At 38.5% G+C, this 19,478-nt stretch overlaps 3 protein-coding genes across 3 annotated transcripts; 2 read left to right on the top strand and 1 right to left on the bottom strand.

Annotated features, from left to right (window-relative positions):
• The first annotated feature begins 814 nt into the window (after positions 1-814).
• On the top strand, positions 815-7,667 carry LOC137791727 (tetraspanin-8-like). Its single transcript, XM_068586861.1, has 9 exons — positions 815-960; positions 2,130-2,195; positions 3,172-3,288; positions 3,415-3,489; positions 4,315-4,407; positions 4,757-4,849; positions 5,050-5,121; positions 6,360-6,443; positions 7,282-7,667. Exons 1-9 carry the CDS (start codon positions 901-903, stop codon positions 7,414-7,416), a joined length of 795 nt encoding a protein of 264 aa, XP_068442962.1. The 5' UTR covers positions 815-900; the 3' UTR covers positions 7,417-7,667.
• A 1,009-nt stretch (positions 7,668-8,676) lies between these two features.
• On the bottom strand, positions 8,677-13,983 carry LOC137791874 (tetraspanin-8-like). The gene is made up of 9 exons (XM_068587079.1): positions 13,744-13,983; positions 12,919-12,984; positions 12,369-12,482; positions 12,149-12,223; positions 11,937-12,035; positions 10,950-11,036; positions 10,587-10,646; positions 10,342-10,425; positions 8,677-10,147 (listed from the first exon to the last, which is right to left on the bottom strand). The coding sequence occupies exons 1-9, from the start codon at positions 13,822-13,824 to the stop codon at positions 10,043-10,045; spliced, it is 771 nt and encodes a 256-aa protein (XP_068443180.1). The 5' UTR covers positions 13,825-13,983; the 3' UTR covers positions 8,677-10,042.
• Positions 13,984-15,731: 1,748 nt separating this feature from the next.
• Positions 15,732-19,385, top strand: LOC137791464 (ras-related protein Rab-19-like). The gene is made up of 4 exons (XM_068586434.1): positions 15,732-15,932; positions 17,806-17,989; positions 18,686-18,789; positions 18,870-19,385. Exons 1-4 carry the CDS (start codon positions 15,738-15,740, stop codon positions 19,056-19,058), a joined length of 672 nt encoding a protein of 223 aa, XP_068442535.1. The 5' UTR covers positions 15,732-15,737; the 3' UTR covers positions 19,059-19,385.
• The last annotated feature ends 93 nt before the right edge of the window (positions 19,386-19,478 follow it).

Here is a 19,478-nt window from a genome sequence, read left to right as displayed (position 1 = left end):
CCGCCCACCCACAGCCTCTCAGACACAGAATGTCTCTCTGCATACGTGTCCTATGTGTGTGCCAATGACTTTGTGGATGTACGCTGGAGAAGTTGACTGAAACTTTTGGAAGCTTTAACAGAGTTTTGAGCACATGCAGATTTGGATGTCTGTTTTAGTTTGTGTGTGTGTGTGTGTGTGTGTGTGTGTGTGTGTGTGTGTGTGTGTGTGTGTGTGTGTGTGTGTGTGTGTGTGTGTGTGTTGATCATGCCCTCCAGATGTCTCTATGCTCTACTAGGAAATGCTCCACTCTGGATCTGCTTTAACAATTGAAATCCTTCTTTAGTAACTCCAGCGAACCATAATGGTGCAGCAATGACGCATATAGATGGGTGGATGGATGGTGTGTGTGTGTGTTCGTATGTGTGGGTCTCTGATGGAAGGTCATGTCATGCAGCATTTCACTATACAGTAGTTCCTTTGTTTGTATCCAAAACAACAGCATGCAGACAAAAAGTACTTTATGGGACTGAGCTGAAGGCAAGTTCACTCACAGAAGCACACAAACAGAAAAATAAGAATTTATGTGGATAGATAGGTACTTTATTAATCCCCATGGGGACATTTTTAAAACTGCACACAAACACACACACACACACACACACACACACACACACACACACACACACACACACACACACACACACACACACACACTCACACACACACACACACACTGACACACACTCAGCCCTTCCAGATGGGAGGACCTTTTACCAGCAAATCATGGGAAGCTGCCGCCTCCTCCTACACCCCTGTCAAAACCAGGGTGCACCGTGTGCACTTTCTTTCATAAAATCAGCATTACAACTCTATTGGAAAACTTTAAACTGTCTTTGACCTAGATTCAAGCTCATCAACATGGCAAAAGTGAACGTCTGCTTGAAACGGAGTTTCCTTATTGTGATCAGTTTGATTGCGGTAAGTGTTTTTCTTTTCCTGCTGCTCATAACGGAACATGTTCAAAGTGAAATAAAACCAGTGTTTCGCAAGTGCCACTTACCAAAGTATAAAAAAGCCAGCTGTTGGATCAGATGCTTGAATCTGCAACTTGAGTATTTCAATTGTTTTCAGTGCAATTTGTTAAAGAAATGTGATATTGTATGTTGCCTTAATTGTTGGCATTAGCACTGCAGCTAAAGTTTATTGCAAACGAGAGGGACTGTTTATGAAAATGTTTTTATACAAAAAGAAGAAGCTGGATTTAACATTTAGCGGAAAAAGGGAACCCACAGTGGATGAAAGGAAACCAGATATGATGGTGTAAATAAAATAAATCTCCTGGACATGAAGAACAACATTGTTAATATTACTAATGCCTCAGTAGTTTTGGCTATTTGTTTTACTGTAATTGTAGCACACATATTAAAGATGTTCTTGAATTATATATCAACAAAAGAAAAAACAAAGTATAATATAAAACACAAACAATCTGTGTACGTTTTCAAGCTGTGTGAGCAACATGCTGCTTCGTCTCTCTGGGTTTTTGAAACTAAGTTATAGACATGTTTGGACTGCACCATGCAGCGAAGTACACTTGTTGTTGTTGCAAATGAAACTGGAAAGACAGGATTCAGATTTAGCAACGAGCCTTTTATTGCTTGTTCAAGAATACAACAAGTTCAACATGTCCAAGCGAGCAGACTCCCAATAAGCCTGAATAACCTCACGTCACCTCTTCCCAGATGTTAGCAGTCACTCCGAAAACATCTGGACTGATATTTACATACTTACCGATTTCTTTCATTACTACTTGTCACCACATACCCTTGCTTTCCTGTCCAGATCAGGTCGACTCCCAGGCCGGTCATTGACTGTTCTTTGCAAGTTACAACATGATTGCACAACAGATCGAACATGTTGGCATTCAGCCTCTAGTTTTCTGGGAAATGCTCTAATGATTTATTGGACATGCACAAATGTCATGAGGTTACATATGCTTAATCGTCAACATTGTCCACTCCAGCTGAAGATGCATGTATTTCATGGCCATCATAACCATGCATTCCAAGTTGTTTTGAAGGGTGTTTTTCCTGCTACCTGTATACTAAAAGTATAAAGAATAATGAAGTGTGTTACTGCTGTTGCAGATACTGTGTGCCCTGATGTTGGCATTGACTTTGTTTACCCACGGACATCTCTACAACAATGAGGAGGTAACGCATACTCAACATAGTTCTCATACATTAAGGGGCTAAGTGGTTATCAGTGGCTCATTATTTACATCACAGTAAACCAGCATCAACCATTTTCTTTACTGTATTTTCTGTTGCTATTTAAACATTTTATTTGATGTATTTCTTATGCGGTTTCAGGCATCCTTAAGCATACTATAGTGACCAGATGTTCTGCTGTACAGAAATTAATGAAATAAATGTCTCCCTGTAAAATACATCCAAATCTAAAGCTGTACGGCTTGCCTTTCTAAATTGTGACGTGTCATATTGCAAGAGCTTGAATTTGAAAAAAAACACTGGAATGGTCCTTGAACTAATAACTTCTGTTTCATAGGCCTAAATTGATCTCTTTCTGATTTGTATTGCTGTATTTTCAGCTCTATGTACATCCACAAAATACCAGACTCTGTAACTTGTCAAACGTCATTCAAAAAGTCAGACTTTTGTATTCCTATTGAAAGCTTTAAATATATTTTCCTGAAGAATACAATGAATCAATATGCACACCTAACATAAAGGGTGAAAGTCCAACTTTAAGTCCACATTGACCATATACTATTCCAGCCCAAAAGAAGTTAACGGTTTCCTCTGAAGCCATTTATCTTTCTAGAAAAGATCTACTGCAATATTCAAACTTAAATTAAATGTTTTGCAAAATGTCCTCACTCAATGTGACTTGTATACACATAGAAAACCTGAATGTGGGGAAGGTGCTTGATTCCTCATGTCTTTCAGTAAATAATGTTTGAACGCCATGTAAATGCTGAACTTATTGTGTGCAGTAATAGTGCAAGAATAATCCTGCTCTGTGTAGATGTTTACTTAAACTTACCCTGACATTCACGAAGAGTTGCAATCTGTGTAGAAAAGATTAAACTTTATCTCGATTCTTCAGCAGCAAGCATGCATGCTCATCTTTTTTTCCTGCTCACCGACCCTGCTGTTCTCTGCACAGATGGACAAGTTACTCCCCGGCCTTCAGATACTTTATAGTTTGACCATCCTAACTCTGATCCTGGCCATCATTGCTATGTATGGTGCTTGCAAAGAGAAGAAATGGGCACTTATAATGGTGGGTGAAGAAAAACAAAAAACATACATTACAAAGTTAATAGATGTAGTAATAAACAATTATAAATGTCCTTAATCTTTTCCAAGAATCTGATTGCTCATGTCTGTATACGTGTGTGTGTCTCAGTTTGCAGTTGGAATGATCATCGGTACTCTGTTTTGGATTGTCAATGATATTCAAGGACTGGCGCAGCGACCAAAGGTATTGCAAAGTTGACTCTGACATGGTTTCCTTTGGTGACATTTCTTCGATAACCATATACAGACTATGAGTAGCAGGCTGTATCAAACACTAAATTCCTGATAAAACTATCGTCATAACAAAAGAGGAAAACTCTTAATGTAGTGCTTCCTGTAAATTGTTAAAGACCAGCTTGTAGGATTTGGCGGCATCTTGCGGGGAGGTTGCAGATTGCAACCAAAGAAAACTTCTCTCGTGTGCCAACCATGTAGTAGAACTATAAGTTGAATGTTGCGAAAACACTAGATTAATTGTCCAGTTTGTCTGTTCTGGGCTACTTCAGAAACAATGCAAGTGCTAAGCGAACACATTCTGATTCATATTTTCAGGTGATAATACATTAATGAAAACATACTGTCCTTGTATGTTATATTCCATTTCCGACAATACATCCCTTTAAATGCGACACACTGTTCCTTTTAAACCTCTTGAAGTACTTAAAGGGCGAGCAGACAGCAAGTAGTTTTTGTTGCTACGCACGTCAAGCTTTCTATTCAATTTACAGTTGCATTGGTGGCCAATTTAACCTCTGATTTTATGATAAAAAACAGGTAACAAGAAGTAACAAAAAGCTGGTCTCTTTTTTCCAGTTTACGACGTGGATTTTATCAGCTAAAATGAGGAAGAGAAACTTTCATAGTGAGGCAATAAACATGCTGTTTAATTACTTTCTTTCACTTTCGCTTTTGTATTTTTTGGAAAAGCAACAGTATTGCTTTACCGGTAGTGGGGGAATCTCAAGGTTGTATGAATTATTTATATTATGTATTTTGTGTTGTCATGCAGGTGGTTGAACAACTGACCATGCATTTCCGACCAGTGCTGTCGTGGAATGATACTAGTGAGATCAATGAAAACTTGAAGAATGTGCAGATTAACGTAGGTAACCTTGTGTATGTGTGTGAGTTCAATTCAAGCATAATTGTGGCCCCTTTTTATTTTTAATCTCATACAGTAGCAGTTCCAATAGCGTTTGAATATGAAAACCCAAATTAAAACGCAAACAGTACACACCACCAACATTAACAAATTGATATAAAGTGGAATATGGTTTTGTAACACGGAAAGCATGATATGTCCACCCGCCGATATGGAAGTGGAGGATCAACTGCTCTCTGGATAAAGTTACTCCGAGCAACTTCAACTCAAAAAATGTCTTGCAGTTGAACAAAGTAAAGGCTATAGATCTCGTGCATTGCAGTAATCCGCCACCATTGCATCTTCTCAGTTTCAGTGCTGTGGACTGGATCATGGCTACCTGGATTGGGGCTACAACATCCCAGAATCCTGCTTGTGCACGGAGAATCCTACTAATCCATGTGTGAGAGTGAACACTACTCCATTTTTTCACCAAACTCTTGTGTATCAAGACCAATTGATGTATTATTCTGGATGCTTTTGATGTTCTATGGGAAGAGCTTTGAATGGCTTTGTTGCTGAAATATGCGATACAGGTAAACTTGCCTTGCCTCACTGAATTGTAATAACTGGTGATCCTTGAGTTATGTCTGTATCTTCTAGGTGGCAGCTCCTAGAAACAGCAGTCTGTTTGAGCACAATATTGATGACCAGCCCATCATGATTTATAAAGAGGTAATACAAACAATCAAATTGTTTATTTATGTTAATGATTGCCAATAGATTGTAACGAAAAGGCAAGAAAAAGCTTGACTTGAATTCTGTAGATTTTTTAAAATTTCATAGACATTTCTATTTCAAGACAGCAATTTAAAAAAACAAAACAGAAATACATTAATTCGTCAAAAAGATGTGGATTTTTTAGTTTTTGGATGGAAAGTTTTGAAACAGAGTGAAACAATGTGTTCATACACTCACACAGAGACTGAATAGTTTTATGCCTTTGGGATTGTTTGTTTTATTTATTTAAAAAACAAAACCTCAAAAACAGTGTTTCTACCAATTGTACATGCATGGGAAACAATGTTTTTTTCTCAAAATAATTAAGGATAATCCCAAACGCATGAACAGTCTTTCCAACTTTCCCTAATGCATTTCGGGTGTGCGTTATAGTAGAACGTTACTATTGTCTAAAGTATGCTTGCACTCTGCTTCAACTGTAACATTTATTCACGAGATAATCTTTTTGATCCCGACATTATCTCCATCTTTTTGCTGATTTTCCTCTACTTCTCTTCTTGTTTTCCTCCCCGGGCCGCAGAGGTCTTTGTTCTGTTTGATTTGATATATATCTGAGGCTACTGATGTTAATCCTTTTTTAATTCACGGTCAATGTCACTCACTCAAGGTCAAACAGGGACAGTAGCAATGGTGTTGTCTGCCTTTTTTTGCAACACTTCTAAATAATACTATCACAATAGTATTATAAAAAAAATCATGAAAGTTATACATTTAGAATATATTTTTTCTTTATTCATTGTAGACGCTCCTATGGATGGATGCATGGCGCCCCTATTCAGCCACCTCTGTATTGAAACTAAAAATTATTTTAATTCACAGCAAAAAAAAAAAAGATAAAGCTCAACTATAAAAATAATGTTCCATCATGTACCATTTTAGATTTTTTCCTCGTAACAATCAGAACATCAACCGGGCAAAAAAAAAGAAGACCAATCTCATGAATTGCATCATTGTCAAACTGGTAGGCATGCTGTGTCCTGTATTGTTGCAGTATTTATTAAAACTCCTGCTATGTAATACCTCTAAAAATCCTAATACATTCTCAGAAGTGTGTAAAATATCTGTTTCTCTTGTCTGAAACTGGTTTCCAGACTTGTTTGTGTTCTGGCACCTTTAAATGAAGCATTGCACTCTCGTAAAGTCACATTGTTTTATGTGCTCTCTTATTTCAGTCTTGCCTCCCATACACGATTGCTCATATTATGATGATCATGGATGCTACACTGGGCATAATCCTGGGAATCATATTATTATGGGTATGTATTGTCAGTGTATATGTGTCTGTCATGATTGTGCCCGTCTACCTGCTTCCATATGTATCCACTCTAACTTCACTATCCCTTCTCCTGCATGTGTCCTTCATTTTGTTCTTAAGGCTAGCCCTCATTAACACTAAGACACAATCAGGTGTTAAGTGAAATAATTTAAAGAACTTCTCTGGGCCTTAAAAGTGGAGGTTCAAAGTTAAATATTGATCTTAGAAACTGCAGCACAAACAATCTCATCTGTTGAGTAGCAGTTTTGGAAGTTGGAAAATATTCCTGGGATGAAGAGTGCTTTTCGAAAGCCAGGCTCCTCCCAACATTTTCAACAGTGTCCTTGACTTCCCTCAAAAAAAACAAAATAAAAAAAATTCAACACCCTCTCCACTAATAAGAATAACGTAGAATAATAAAACATTGTTTAATTGGTACAACTCACTCAATCAACAATTGTGGTATACAGGTAATAAATAATCAAAATAAAATATAGCTCTGGAGTAAATCTGCTGATTCGAAACATGTCTGACTTTAAAAGAACACATAACCCTCATACTTCATACAGTAGGAAAAGCACAGGTGTTACCAATGACATTAATGATGACTCTGTCGCTAAAAGGAATTCAGCCATCGTTAACTATTTGATCATTTACACCTGGGCTTTTCTTACTTGTGATGCATCAACACGTCTGTTCGCTTGGTCTTTTCTGCCTCACTCAGTCTCTTTCTAAAGCTGCAGCTCCGTTCGAAACAATGATTATCGTAGAAACAACAAAAGATGAATACTGTAAGTAAGAATGAATGAAAGGAACCTCTCTGTTTCTCTGTCCTTCAGACCTTGTCGGTGGTGCTGTGTATATTAATCTTGTGTCGGCTGAGCAAGAAGGACGACGTCCCGGTGGTCGTCTACAGTTCAGAGGCCAAAGCAGGCAACTACACGGCTCTCGAAGACACAGCAGAGCACATCTGATTGGGATTGGTTTGACGATACAAAGTGTTTTATGATCTTTTAATATTTCACATATTGCATGGAAAACATGTACATTGTATTATTTCTGTTTTAAATGTTGGGTAAGCGTGTATGGTAAAACCATGTAACCTTTATTCACTCTTGTCATCCCTGAAGATGCAGTACATGTTTACACTATGGGAACACTGTGGGCTGTAAAAATGGTCAGATACAGGAAACATAGTAAGAGTATTTTCTTTTTAATACACACACACACACACACACACATATATATATATATATATATATATATATATATATATATATATATATATATATATATATATATATATATATATATATATATATATACACACACACACACACACACACACACACACAGTATAAGCTAAGCCTGATAATAAGTCTGAGACCTACACTTTCGCTTACAGAGGCGTGGTATCGTCATTTTGCACATTTGTTCCGCAAGGGGCAAATTAGTCATATTGCAGACAATAGATCATACAAATGAGATGGATAAAATACATGTGGTTTTTAAAACAAAGCACTGATTTGGAAGTTACCGCAGAAATATGTATACTATGAATGTGTTAAAGCTTTATCGAGTGTTTGTATTTTATGGTTATGTAGCTTTATGTAATCCTCTGTTTTCTGCCATGTTCAATTTTAAAGGTTTGTCAATCACATTTTGAATAGAGAAGCTCCTGGAGCACTTTCAAAGTTCAATAGTACAGTTTGTTACAGTTATGTCATTGGTACATACTTGGATGAGAGAAACAAAGACACATAGCTGATGGCTTCTCATTGAAACACGTGCTTTGTTTCTTTGGTCCTTACGCTTCGGTGCACCCGATATACTGTTCAAGATCTGGAGCAGTGCAGCTGCCACTTTCCATTCCATCAACACTATTGCATGTCAGAGCATTTTGAGGATGAGATACTTTTGGTTCATTGCAGGATGAGAAAACAGATAACGGTGTGACCTCACTGACATTGACGACATCCTGTGATCAATCCGACCTGCTCCCTTTGGTTGGCAAGCTTACATATCTACTTTGTAATTATTATCTCTTGCGTTAACTGAACAATGGAATAATTAGCATAGTTAGTCATTTACATACGTCGTCACAAAAAATGTCCCTATAAAAGGGATTGGAGCATCTAATGTAGCATAAAATGAAAATAGTCAAGTACACGTACCACACAATCTTAAGTACTTAGGTACATGTACGTTTTTCAGAAACAATTTCAAAGAAGGAACAAGAATCACATGTTTTATTCCTGCTATTTACAAAATATTACATACGTTCATTCCATAAATTAAAAAAACCCAACTGTGTATGACAGAAATAAAAATACCATATTTAGCAAGATCTTGTATATTAGGCATTAATGGTTAAAGTGCACAGGTAGACATTGGATCTGCTGTTTCAGATGAAATTCATTTTGACAATATAGGAGACACTTCCGCCGCAGGCAGCTCATGCAGCAAGTCATATTAGGAGTGATGTAGTGTAAAGGCTTCTTCGGTGAGAGTGGCTTCAGTAGGGATGTTACAGTCTCTGGAAGAATATTGGTGACGTGCTTTCCTACAAAAGTCTCTCACAACTTGTCTGCAGTGGCATTGCCCAAATGTCTCCAAACCTTGAAATCAAATTTTGGATGCAAAACATTTGAGGATAAACTTCAGGTCTCCTGAATGTGTAACCAAGCAGAATCCCTTCTCCTCATAGTGGGTATCAACTACCTACTAAATGTGCTTTAATATCAACTGAATGGAGTGATGAAGTTTCAAATATACATTGTGCATAACAAGGCATCAGACATTCTGTTGTCCTAATGAGAGATGTTTCCGTTGTCCAACCTGATTATTTACCCAAGAAAATACATTGCTCAATAATAAATATATGATTATATTTCAATCAAAGCACTTTGTAAACACTGTTTAAGAAAGGTGCTACATAAGGGTTATTAATATTAGTATTTGTTTAAAGATTATTGGTTGCTCTAATGCTGAAAATTCAATAAGTGAGCTTAAGACAAGTATGAATATTGAAATATATGTGTTTAAAAGATGTTGGTCCAGTCGACAAGTGTTGAATTAAACCCATTAATCGAGTAATTGAGGTACAGTAGATTCAATTTGATTAATATCTGTCTTTCCAAACACTAAGTGATGTATGCAGAAATTGAGATAAATAATATCTGAATATATTCCAGACAACACTTACTGTAAATAACAAAATGCCGGGACTGGCTCCAGCTACTCAATAAAAACAGATGGCTGATTAATGCTTGGTAAGATATTCATTTTGAACAAAAGCATCTGAAAATGTGCTGAGTATATTCATATTCAGCACATTTTACAAGACAGTAAATTTCATTAAATTGCAATGTTTTTACAGCAGTAAGGCAAAAAAAAAAAAGTCATTTGAAATTGATCTTTGCATGTAGATTACTTTTCAATATCAGTAACATGCATTAACAGAAGAAAAAACACATGTCGCTATAGCACAAAATAGACGGGATATGTTATACATCATAATGTGTTTACATGTGCAAATACAAATATGGTATGCTTGATATTAATTTGAAGCGTGTATCAAAACATACTAGCGTTAGGTGACTAGAAGGCACCAGGAACATATCTGTTTGATTGAAGAAGAGCTATGAACTCCTGTTTTCTTTTAATCTGGCCCATCAGCTTGACGCTCATAATGAGTAGGACCACCTGGCAAGGGAAGCAAAGGAGTTACAAGCATGTTCTGGTGCTCAGTAATGGCTACCATTAGGTATTCTTCATGACAGGAAGCATGTATTTGTATGCATATGTATAATAAAAATGGTCTGGCATAAACAATAATTAAACTCTCTTTGTACATTAGTATCCATGTGAAGTGCATATAAACGCGTAAAAAGACTCACCCAAAATACTCCACTTCCAAACTGCACAGCCATCGCCAATGAGAATGCAAGCTTCAGTTCAGAAGAATAAATTGGAAGACAAGGCTGCGGGAAAAAGTGCAGGTTTATACTTAAGGCATAGCAAAAGTAGTTGTAATTGTATTGTATTGTATACTGCAGCTCATTTGGCCATTTTATCACGAGCCATAACAGCTGGGAACCACTGCTGTAATCTACTTTCAAAACAGTCTTAGCATTTTTTTTACCTCTTGATAAACATACTGGTTCTTTGGCGCCCCCAGTGTGGCGCTGCCTCGTAGTCGAATCTGGAGAGGAGTACGAAATCCCATGACATAATTTGACAACAATAAGCTTCACTGGTGAAAGGCGAGTGCAACATCAATAACAGGAGGACATTTATTAAATACTGCAGAGCTACTTTCATGTATTCATAGATATTGTACGTCATAATATGGCTCTGCTCTATTGCAATTATCTGATCAAACTCATACACAAGATTTAGGTAACAAGATAAAGATAATGTGTGGTTACAGGACCAGAAATCATAAACCTAGGCTAAGAGGCATCTTCACTGATTATATTTTTCTTATACAAAGGGAGATACTCACACATTTTCCTGGATAGTGACAGTTACAGGAGGCAGGGATGGAGGAACCCCAGTCTTTATAGCCTTCAATAAGACCACAGCACTCAAACTGGACTCGACAAACACACACACACATGTGCACACGCACACGCCACACGCACACACGCACACACATACAGGCCAAGTAATACGTAAATCCAGATGAACCAGAATAAAATGCATTATACTTGTCATGTACTTGTCTGCAGATCTTGGAGTTCCCATCACCCGGGTAAGCGAGTACCTCTGGGCTCTTTAAGATAAGACACATTTGCTTGCCTGGCCACGCCCTTCAGAATACTGCTGGTGTTATGGCCTCATTCACGTGTGTTTACCACCGAGGGTGCTACCTGTGACTGTCCTTTTTAAAGCCTCCATTGATGTATTTCTATTGTATCCTTCTAGCGTTTCGTGTAAAAGCGAGTGCGAGTACTGGTAACTATCTGCCTCAGATGGCCAAGAAAATGCCTCAAAAGTACCTCTAAACTGGCGGTAGTCCATTGTGAGCAGTAGTCATTTACTCAGTCAAATGTCAACACACAGACAATATTGGATATTTTTATGAAATGTGTGTCTTGCATTTAACGAGGACATCATTATATCTGAAGTCCTTAATGAATGTGAATGTGAAATTGGCTTAAAAACGGGGCTCAAGTTGTAGGCCACAGGTCGCTAACTACCTGTTTCTATTGCAACCTTGTACTCCCTGTTTACACACTCAAAGCATTATGGAAATCTAATTACTAAACTGGGAGCACACAAATTGAAGAAAGACAAAAAATAAAATAAGAAGTATTAAAATACTAATAATGTAGATTATTTGAGATATACTTTAAATTATACTTTCAAAGGCGGACAAATGTGTGGTGAACGAAAAATACTGTTGTAAGTAGTTTTATTCATTCATTTTCAATCTTCAGAATATATTTTCTGGATTGCACATGAAAAAAAAACAATGAATCAAGCTTACTTCTTGTTGAATACTATACAGCAGGGTCCTGTTGGCTTTGCTGGTTCCAGTAAGTGGCATCATGGACAGCAGCTTTGACTCCTCACGGGCCACACGTTTCTGAGAAGAGAGAAAACAAGACATACTTTAGCCTAGTCACCATAAGAGTACATAAAATGTTGTAAAAATCTGAATTTACTAGTAAAAGCATGCAGGGCATTAAAGTACCATACCTCATAAACATCTTGGTAACTTAGTGCTGTTCTGACGATTATTGTTTGACTGGCTGCCGCCATCCCAGTTGCATACTGCACAAACAGATAAACCAACAATAGTAAGTGAAAGAGATAGAAAAAACATAATTTTAACATATTCACTCCTACACAAGTTAAACGAAAATTGTACAAAAACATACATCCAGTGGTAGTACAAACACATGAAGCGGGTTTTTACCAGAATTAAACACCATCTCTTTCCTGTACAGGCTCCGATCACACCGAGCACCGAGAGCAGCAGGCAGCCGATCTCTACGACGTACATTATCACGACAGAAACATTGGACACCAGCTGAGGAGAAAAACAACATTGGCTTTAAAGTGATACATGTACTGGTCTGACCATGTTCATAAACATATTATTTTGTTGTCACAGATGTATTTCCAAGACAGCATGGCTACAAAAGAGGTCAAAGGTCAGGGTCAGTTACAACATCTGAAGATAATTCACTGTCTTGCCCAAGGACACCTCAACTGCAGGATGCTTGCAAGCACGACAGCTTGAACTCAGGTCTTCCAAAGTCATATGAAAACAACATCGCTGTGGGGTGTTCAGGCAATATTGACGCAAGACCATGTAAACGCATTAATAATCCCCAAATTCTCCCAGTAACTCTTGTTTTTCCCTTGTGAAGCCTGACAAGAGTTATTTCTGCCTCCATAACTAATATTATCAGCTTAGGAAATCATTTTTATCCACTCATAAGAACATCTGAAGTTAGTCTTACTTTTCCAGTCTGGATCAGGTCTCTATGCCAAGCGACTGTCATCGTCAACATGAAGAAGCACAGTGCCTTTGAGAAAGGAGCATACACATTTGTTAAGTGAATAAGACGTACAAGTATAGAAGGCTATACAGAAAATGAAGGGAATAAACATTTTAGGTTTATAATGCCAGTGTCTCTAAATTCGTATTCAATCTGCAAATGTTATTTTGTCAGCCATTGTTTTAATGTTTTAAATGTTTTATAGTTCAGTAGCAACGAATGGTAGACAGTGGCACAGCCATCCAGGATTAGTTTAATACCTTTACAGGACAGTAATGTCAGCTATATCCAGGCTCATCTGCCTGTGACTCTAAACTCACAGCTGAGAGATATCATTGTAAACAGTAGCATCATAAGGACATGACAGATACTCTTTCTGAGGAAAGATCGACGCGAGGAGGGATTATTTATAGATGGATATCATTTCTGAATGCAATCTAATTTTACCATCACAATGGCTTCTTGTTTTATATAAGCTAGCAGTGATTGTTTGTCCGCATCATTTATTGTGTTTATAACCTTAAAACATATTACATAAAACATAAAACGAACTGCAGGAATTACCTCTCTTAATCATTTGCAGCAGGTTTGTATGAGAGACAGACATACAGCACTAGCATTGTGTTATTTAGCTTAATTATAGGGCGAATGATGATTTGCGTCACAATAACAGCGAACAAATCAAATATTTACTCACAGAAGAACAAAAAAAAAGCTATAAAATGCGATCCAATAGGCCTCTGGGCTTGAATTGCATTCAAAAGCGATGAATTGTAGGCTACCTACCATATGTACAGCGTTTGCAAAAATAAACGGCCTTTTCAGGCTCGTTTTATCCGCCACCACGACCACTGCACTCCGCTGCATGCTGCTGCTTCTCTCCCAGGCTTTTAACGCCCGTTCACATGAAGAAAAGATTAAGGCTGTGGACCTATGTTTAGAACTGTAAGGGCATCTATCTCTCCGCACAGCACGTCACTGTGATGTACTGGGCGAGGGGTCTGTGACGCCTTCACGTGCGGTCGGAAATATTGGAATCGAGAGGATAAGCGCCCGTCAAGCCATGCGTGAATGGATGTTCGCGCACGATTAGAGGAATTCATTCAGGAATTTTAGGTGCAATGGGTGTGTATAATGTGAGCAGTGCCGTGGAAAGGACTGAGATACTGAAATACACACGTAGCACCCTCAGAGCAATCCAGAAATGTCTCTACTTTTCTTTATGCTGTATTTTATTCTTCTTATTTCTGACGTTATATTGCATTTTAAACAGCTCCTAATAGATTGGGAGGCCCAAAGTAGACTTTCATCCATCCCTTATCATTTTGAACATCATGGAGATTCAGCAATCTTTCACAACCTCTCTGCAATGTTGTTTTGCTATTCACACCAAACATTTTGGTAGCACTTTATAATATGTACACACTATTTAGCTTTATGAATGCATGCATGAATAAATACTGAATGCATCATTTATAAAGCATTATTCCAACATGAACACTCATTTGTAACTTATTAGTATGCAATTCATAAACACAGTGATACATGTTTGATTCTTGATTAATTAGCTTGGGTTTTCATACTTTATCAATGATGGATATTGTATGGCACAGGTAATTATTCACAGAGTATTTGTCTCCATGAGTCTACAACAACAGCAGAAGAGAGAGGCAAAGTAACACCTTGATTTGGCTCAGAATTGTTGAAATTAGAAGAGCTTGATTTTAAATTCTATTGAAGGATCTCAAAGTTTCAAAACATCCCAAAATGTGCTCGCACTCCTTAATGGGACATGGTTTTTTTTTCCACTGGTACAATGACTTCATTTCCCAGGATCCCTCAGCCATAATAGGGCTGGGTTACTTCCCCAGAACAGGTAGGGCGGGTTTCTATTGTTTCCGCAGGTGCTATGAAGAGAGAGAGAGAGAGAGAGAGAGAGAGAGAGAGAGAGAGAGAGAGAGAGAGAGAGAGAGAGAGAGAGCGAAAGAGAGAGAGGCTATAGTAAGTAAGAACAGGAAAAACGGATGACAGAAAGAAGCAAATATCAAAAACTGACGTGTATTAAAGAAGAGCAGGTAGTTTGGACAGGAGCCTGGATTACAAACAAGGACCTTTTTTCGAGTGTATTTTATTGAGGAAGCTCCTTATTTCCGTCTAACCAGAACCTGTGCAGGTGCACGAAAATGATGGGATGTTTACTCGTGCATTTTGTTTGCTGAGGGCCACAAAGTGGGTCAACACCTGAGAAGACGCTGAAAGGAGCTGCAGAGACTGAGGCAGTGTTGTTCTACTAAAAGGGAGCACACGAGGGAACAGAGACTGAACTGGCTGAAGACACAAGACAGAGAGAATGCAGAAGGATTATACTTTTAGTTTTTATCCCTGAGAACAGGAACTGTTGATGTGTCCACTTTACTGCATAGTCCTTCACAAAGTGTAGGCCTACACGCTAAATTGTTCAACTTTTAGACTATTTTGCTTCTTTTTTTAAGAACAATGGTGATGTTAATGGGTGTCAGCCACTCGCTAGCCTTTGAAAAGCATCATTTTGCATATTGACAAACTTTCTAAGCACTAAACTGGTTTTACAGGCTCCATTTAAACCCTGCTGCAGGAAATCTAGACCAACTGTAGCTTTCACTGAAAGGAGAAACTGGAGTGGGCCTTCACTCAAGCTTAAAGATTACCCAGCATCTATTGGCCTCAAAGTCCAAACATTCAAAGTGATCGACGGTTCAAGGGGAGCGGATTTCCTCCATTTGTGAGACTGAACCTCCACCATGCAAACCACAGGACCTGACCACGATGACACGTTTGATTTCCTGTTCAAGATCATCCTGATCGGAGACTCTAATGTAGGAAAGACCTGCTTGGTTCAGAATTTCAAGTCCGGGATTTTCTCAGAAAGACAGCAGAACACCATCGGAGTGGATTTCACTGTACGGACCGTGGATATCGAGGGGAAGAGAGTCAAGGTGAGCATGTGGTGTGTAGACAGGGACATGAATGCAGTCTTTTGGGGCATGGATGTGTTGAGGTGGTGATAAGAATATGAGACATCAAATTACTCATATGCACATGGTGCTGAGCGACCAGCCATAGGGTCAGAAGTTCAGTTTGAGAACAATAAATGTTGTAGTCACTGAAAGCTGTTAACTGCTACCAAATTAGGCCAGCCAGCGTGTGGCTGTAAATCAAAGTCACAGTTTGGCATTAGAAAGAGATAACGCATTACTTTATGATGTGCAAATGATCCGTGTAGCCTCGGGTCTTGAAAAAACCTTAAAGACATAAACCTACGAGGCATTATAAGGTATTAAAAAGTCGTAATTGACAAAGGCAGTACTGAAAAACAATTTAATTAAAACGTAATTTTCTTGTGTTCTATGTAGCTTACCACGGTGTAGCTCCCAATTCAATTATATCATTAAAAATATTGTCGTATGCTCGAAAGTATTAACAATAATCTTATATATTAAATCAAATAATGCCTGGCCATATCATCTATCCTGTTTCCTGTCATATTTTTTGGACTTTAAGCTAGTAAATGCATCCCATGTGGTATTGTTAAGTCCTACATTGAACAAGGCCAACCTGCAGAAGCCTTGCTTATGCCCCAGTTCTGCCCACTAAATGCCTCAATCATTATCATGGGTGTTGTTGAGTCATCTCTCTCTGACACTGACAGGCTGCTTAGCACTGGAACATGTCTTTTCATAAAATAAGAAATGAAAAGTTTGTTTCAAAATTGGAACTGCAGCTCATGTCCGATGTGATGGACTTTTCTTGGTTTAGGGTTAAATGACAGCACACACAGTGTGACGTGACCTTTGCTTCCAGTGTCAGTTAGACTCAGTCTAAAACCAGTCAAACCAGCTGCTCACATGAAGGACCTGTACTTCAGGTTGCTCTGCTTAAGATTTTGCACGGATAAAAATATGCATGCGATGACTTTTCCGTGACGTCATCAATATAGAATAGGGAACCAAGGTAGACGGCGAATGTTTCCGCATAAAGTCTGTTCCCTGAGTACTTCTGGCATGAGAACCCATCAGTTCACATCCATGTGCCAATTGGCGTGTGTATGTGTGTGTGTGTGTGTGTGTGTGTGTGTGTGTGTGTGTGTGTGTGTGTGTGTGTGTGTGTGTGGGTGTGTGTGTGTGTGTGTGTGTGTGTGTGTGTGTGTGTTAAACTACTATGGGTAATGATGCCTAGAATGATCAATTGTAGTTATTTATAGATTTAAAATTGATCTTATTTTTTCTTTTTTTGTTCATGTCACATGGTTTATCTGTAGATGTGTCCTAACCAGGAGGAAGGAACAGTCATTCACATAATACACACAAACACACCTACACTAACTCTTTTGTTCAGTTGACAAGTCAATTAGATAACTGCAGAATCTAAAAAATAAAAAAAACAGTTAACCGACGTGTGATGTTTTACTTTATTAATACAGCTGAAAAAGGATAGTTTGATGCACAAAGGAAGGCAGAGTTGAAACCATCAACACTGACATTGGTTGAGTTGCTGGGTTTAGATTAGTTGTCAAGACAGCCGTTACTACGTTGCTCAGTAGCTCAGTTGCTCAGTTGCACAGTTGCTCAGGGAGTAATCAGCAGAGGAACACAAGAAATCTGACACACTATTACCTGTGTGTGTGTGTGTGTGTGTGTGTGTGTGTGTGTGTGTGTGTGTGTGTGTGTGTGTGTATATGTGTGTCTTATTTGGTTGTTATTGTCCTGTTGTCGTTCATGTGCATGTCAGCCATATGTCTATGTTTATGTGTGTTAAATCCATATAGCTGTCACAGCTGATTTGTGGCTCTTGACTGTGTCCGTGTAACAGATGCAGGTGTGGGACACGGCAGGTCAGGAGCGGTTTCGTACCATCACCCAGAGCTACTACCGCAGCGCTCACGGCGCCATCATCGTCTATGACATCACGCGAAGCCCGACCTTTGACTCGGTGGCAAACTGGATCAAAGAGGTGGAGAACTATGGAGCGAGCAACGTCGTGCTGGTTCTCATAGGTGAGTGTGGATCTGGCATGTTAGTTACATGGGAGGTGCATGTATACAGTGTCTGTGTTTAGGGGGTGATTTGTATCAGAGGGTGGGCAAAATAAAAACAAAAATTGAAAATATAATGCTTCATTGAGAGGGTGTCAGAGAGGTGTGGGTTTAATGTGCAATATTTGTACTGTTGGTATGTATGGTAATAATACTCAGCTGTGGTTCTTTCTAATTTGTGCAAAAGGCACCATACCTAACTTAACTGACTACAGAAAATACAAAAATATTGATGCAAATATTGACTTAATTTGGCTTGGCTCATAAAAACATTCACGATAGACCTTGTGGAACTTGACTCAGACCTCTAACGACATTTCCATTTTGTATACTTTAAATTCATCAAGCATCTCATGATATAGATCCAAATTTATCTTAAGAGTGGAATCAAACTAAACGTCTAACCTTTAATTCAGGTGAGTAAAGTTACGTTCAAATCAATTGTCCTGTGTGGAAAATGTGTACTTTTAAATAACTGGATCAATTATATTACAACGGAAGGACTTTAAACACATGGCAATTAATATCACACGTTGTGTTCAGCAGTACTGACAGCACTAGCATGTAAATTAGACACACTGATAATCATTGTAACTTGGTTGTTTAAGATAATCTGGAGATATTGTGTTTGCATCTCTCCTCTTCCTGATTGGTTAGGTAACAAATGTGACCTGGAGCAGGAACGGCAGGTTCTGTTCGAGGAAGCCTGCAATCTGGCAAAGGACAAAGAAATACTAGCTGCTCTAGAAACATCAGCAAAGGTAATGAGAGCGCTTTCACATGTAAATCACGAAGGAGTTGGCTAAAATCTAAAGTTCTTTATCTTCTTCTCTTCGTCAAGGAGAGTCAGAATGTGGAAGAAGCCTTCATCATGATGGCCAGAGAGCTGCTGTCTCGTAACGGCCTCCATGTCCAGCAGGCGGACTTAAAGAGCAGAGACACACCTCGTCTCCTCCTCCGGTCCAACTCTCGGGCTATCGATGGCTCAGCAGCTCCCTACATACCACCAGAGAAGAAGACATGTTGCTGATTTTAATGTGGATAGAAAAGAAGAACACAAGAAGGACACTTTTGATTATGAATGTTGGAAAAGAGAAACGGACGAAGATCCAAAGATGCATGGATGTTGAATGAGGCTGGCGAGGCCTCAAGACTTTTTTGCATTGAAGATTCCATTTTTTTTTTTTAAGTATTGAAAAATCAATTCAGTATATTTAACTGACCCGAGAGAATTGTTAGCTGGTGCTACAAGGACACGGACCGGGCATTTTATAACGGGGGAGTAAGAGACAGTGGTGACGGGTGTGATCAGCGCCGGGTGAAGTTACAGGAAATCTTATTTATCTCAGCTATACCTGGACATTATTTTTCTCTTAATGTTCGACTGTTACTATTGCATTTTTTAAAGGTTTGCACTCCCAAAATGAATCAAAATCTGAATGTAAAATCT

This window comes from Clinocottus analis, unplaced genomic scaffold (genome assembly GCF_023055335.1).
Source record: "Clinocottus analis isolate CAN_PGR_092001 unplaced genomic scaffold, fCliAna1.0.p SCAF_20, whole genome shotgun sequence".
Taxonomy (NCBI): Eukaryota; Metazoa; Chordata; class Actinopteri; order Perciformes; family Cottidae; genus Clinocottus; species Clinocottus analis.
Note: the sequence above shows the minus strand (reverse complement) of the source record. Positions and strands in the feature narration are given on the sequence as shown.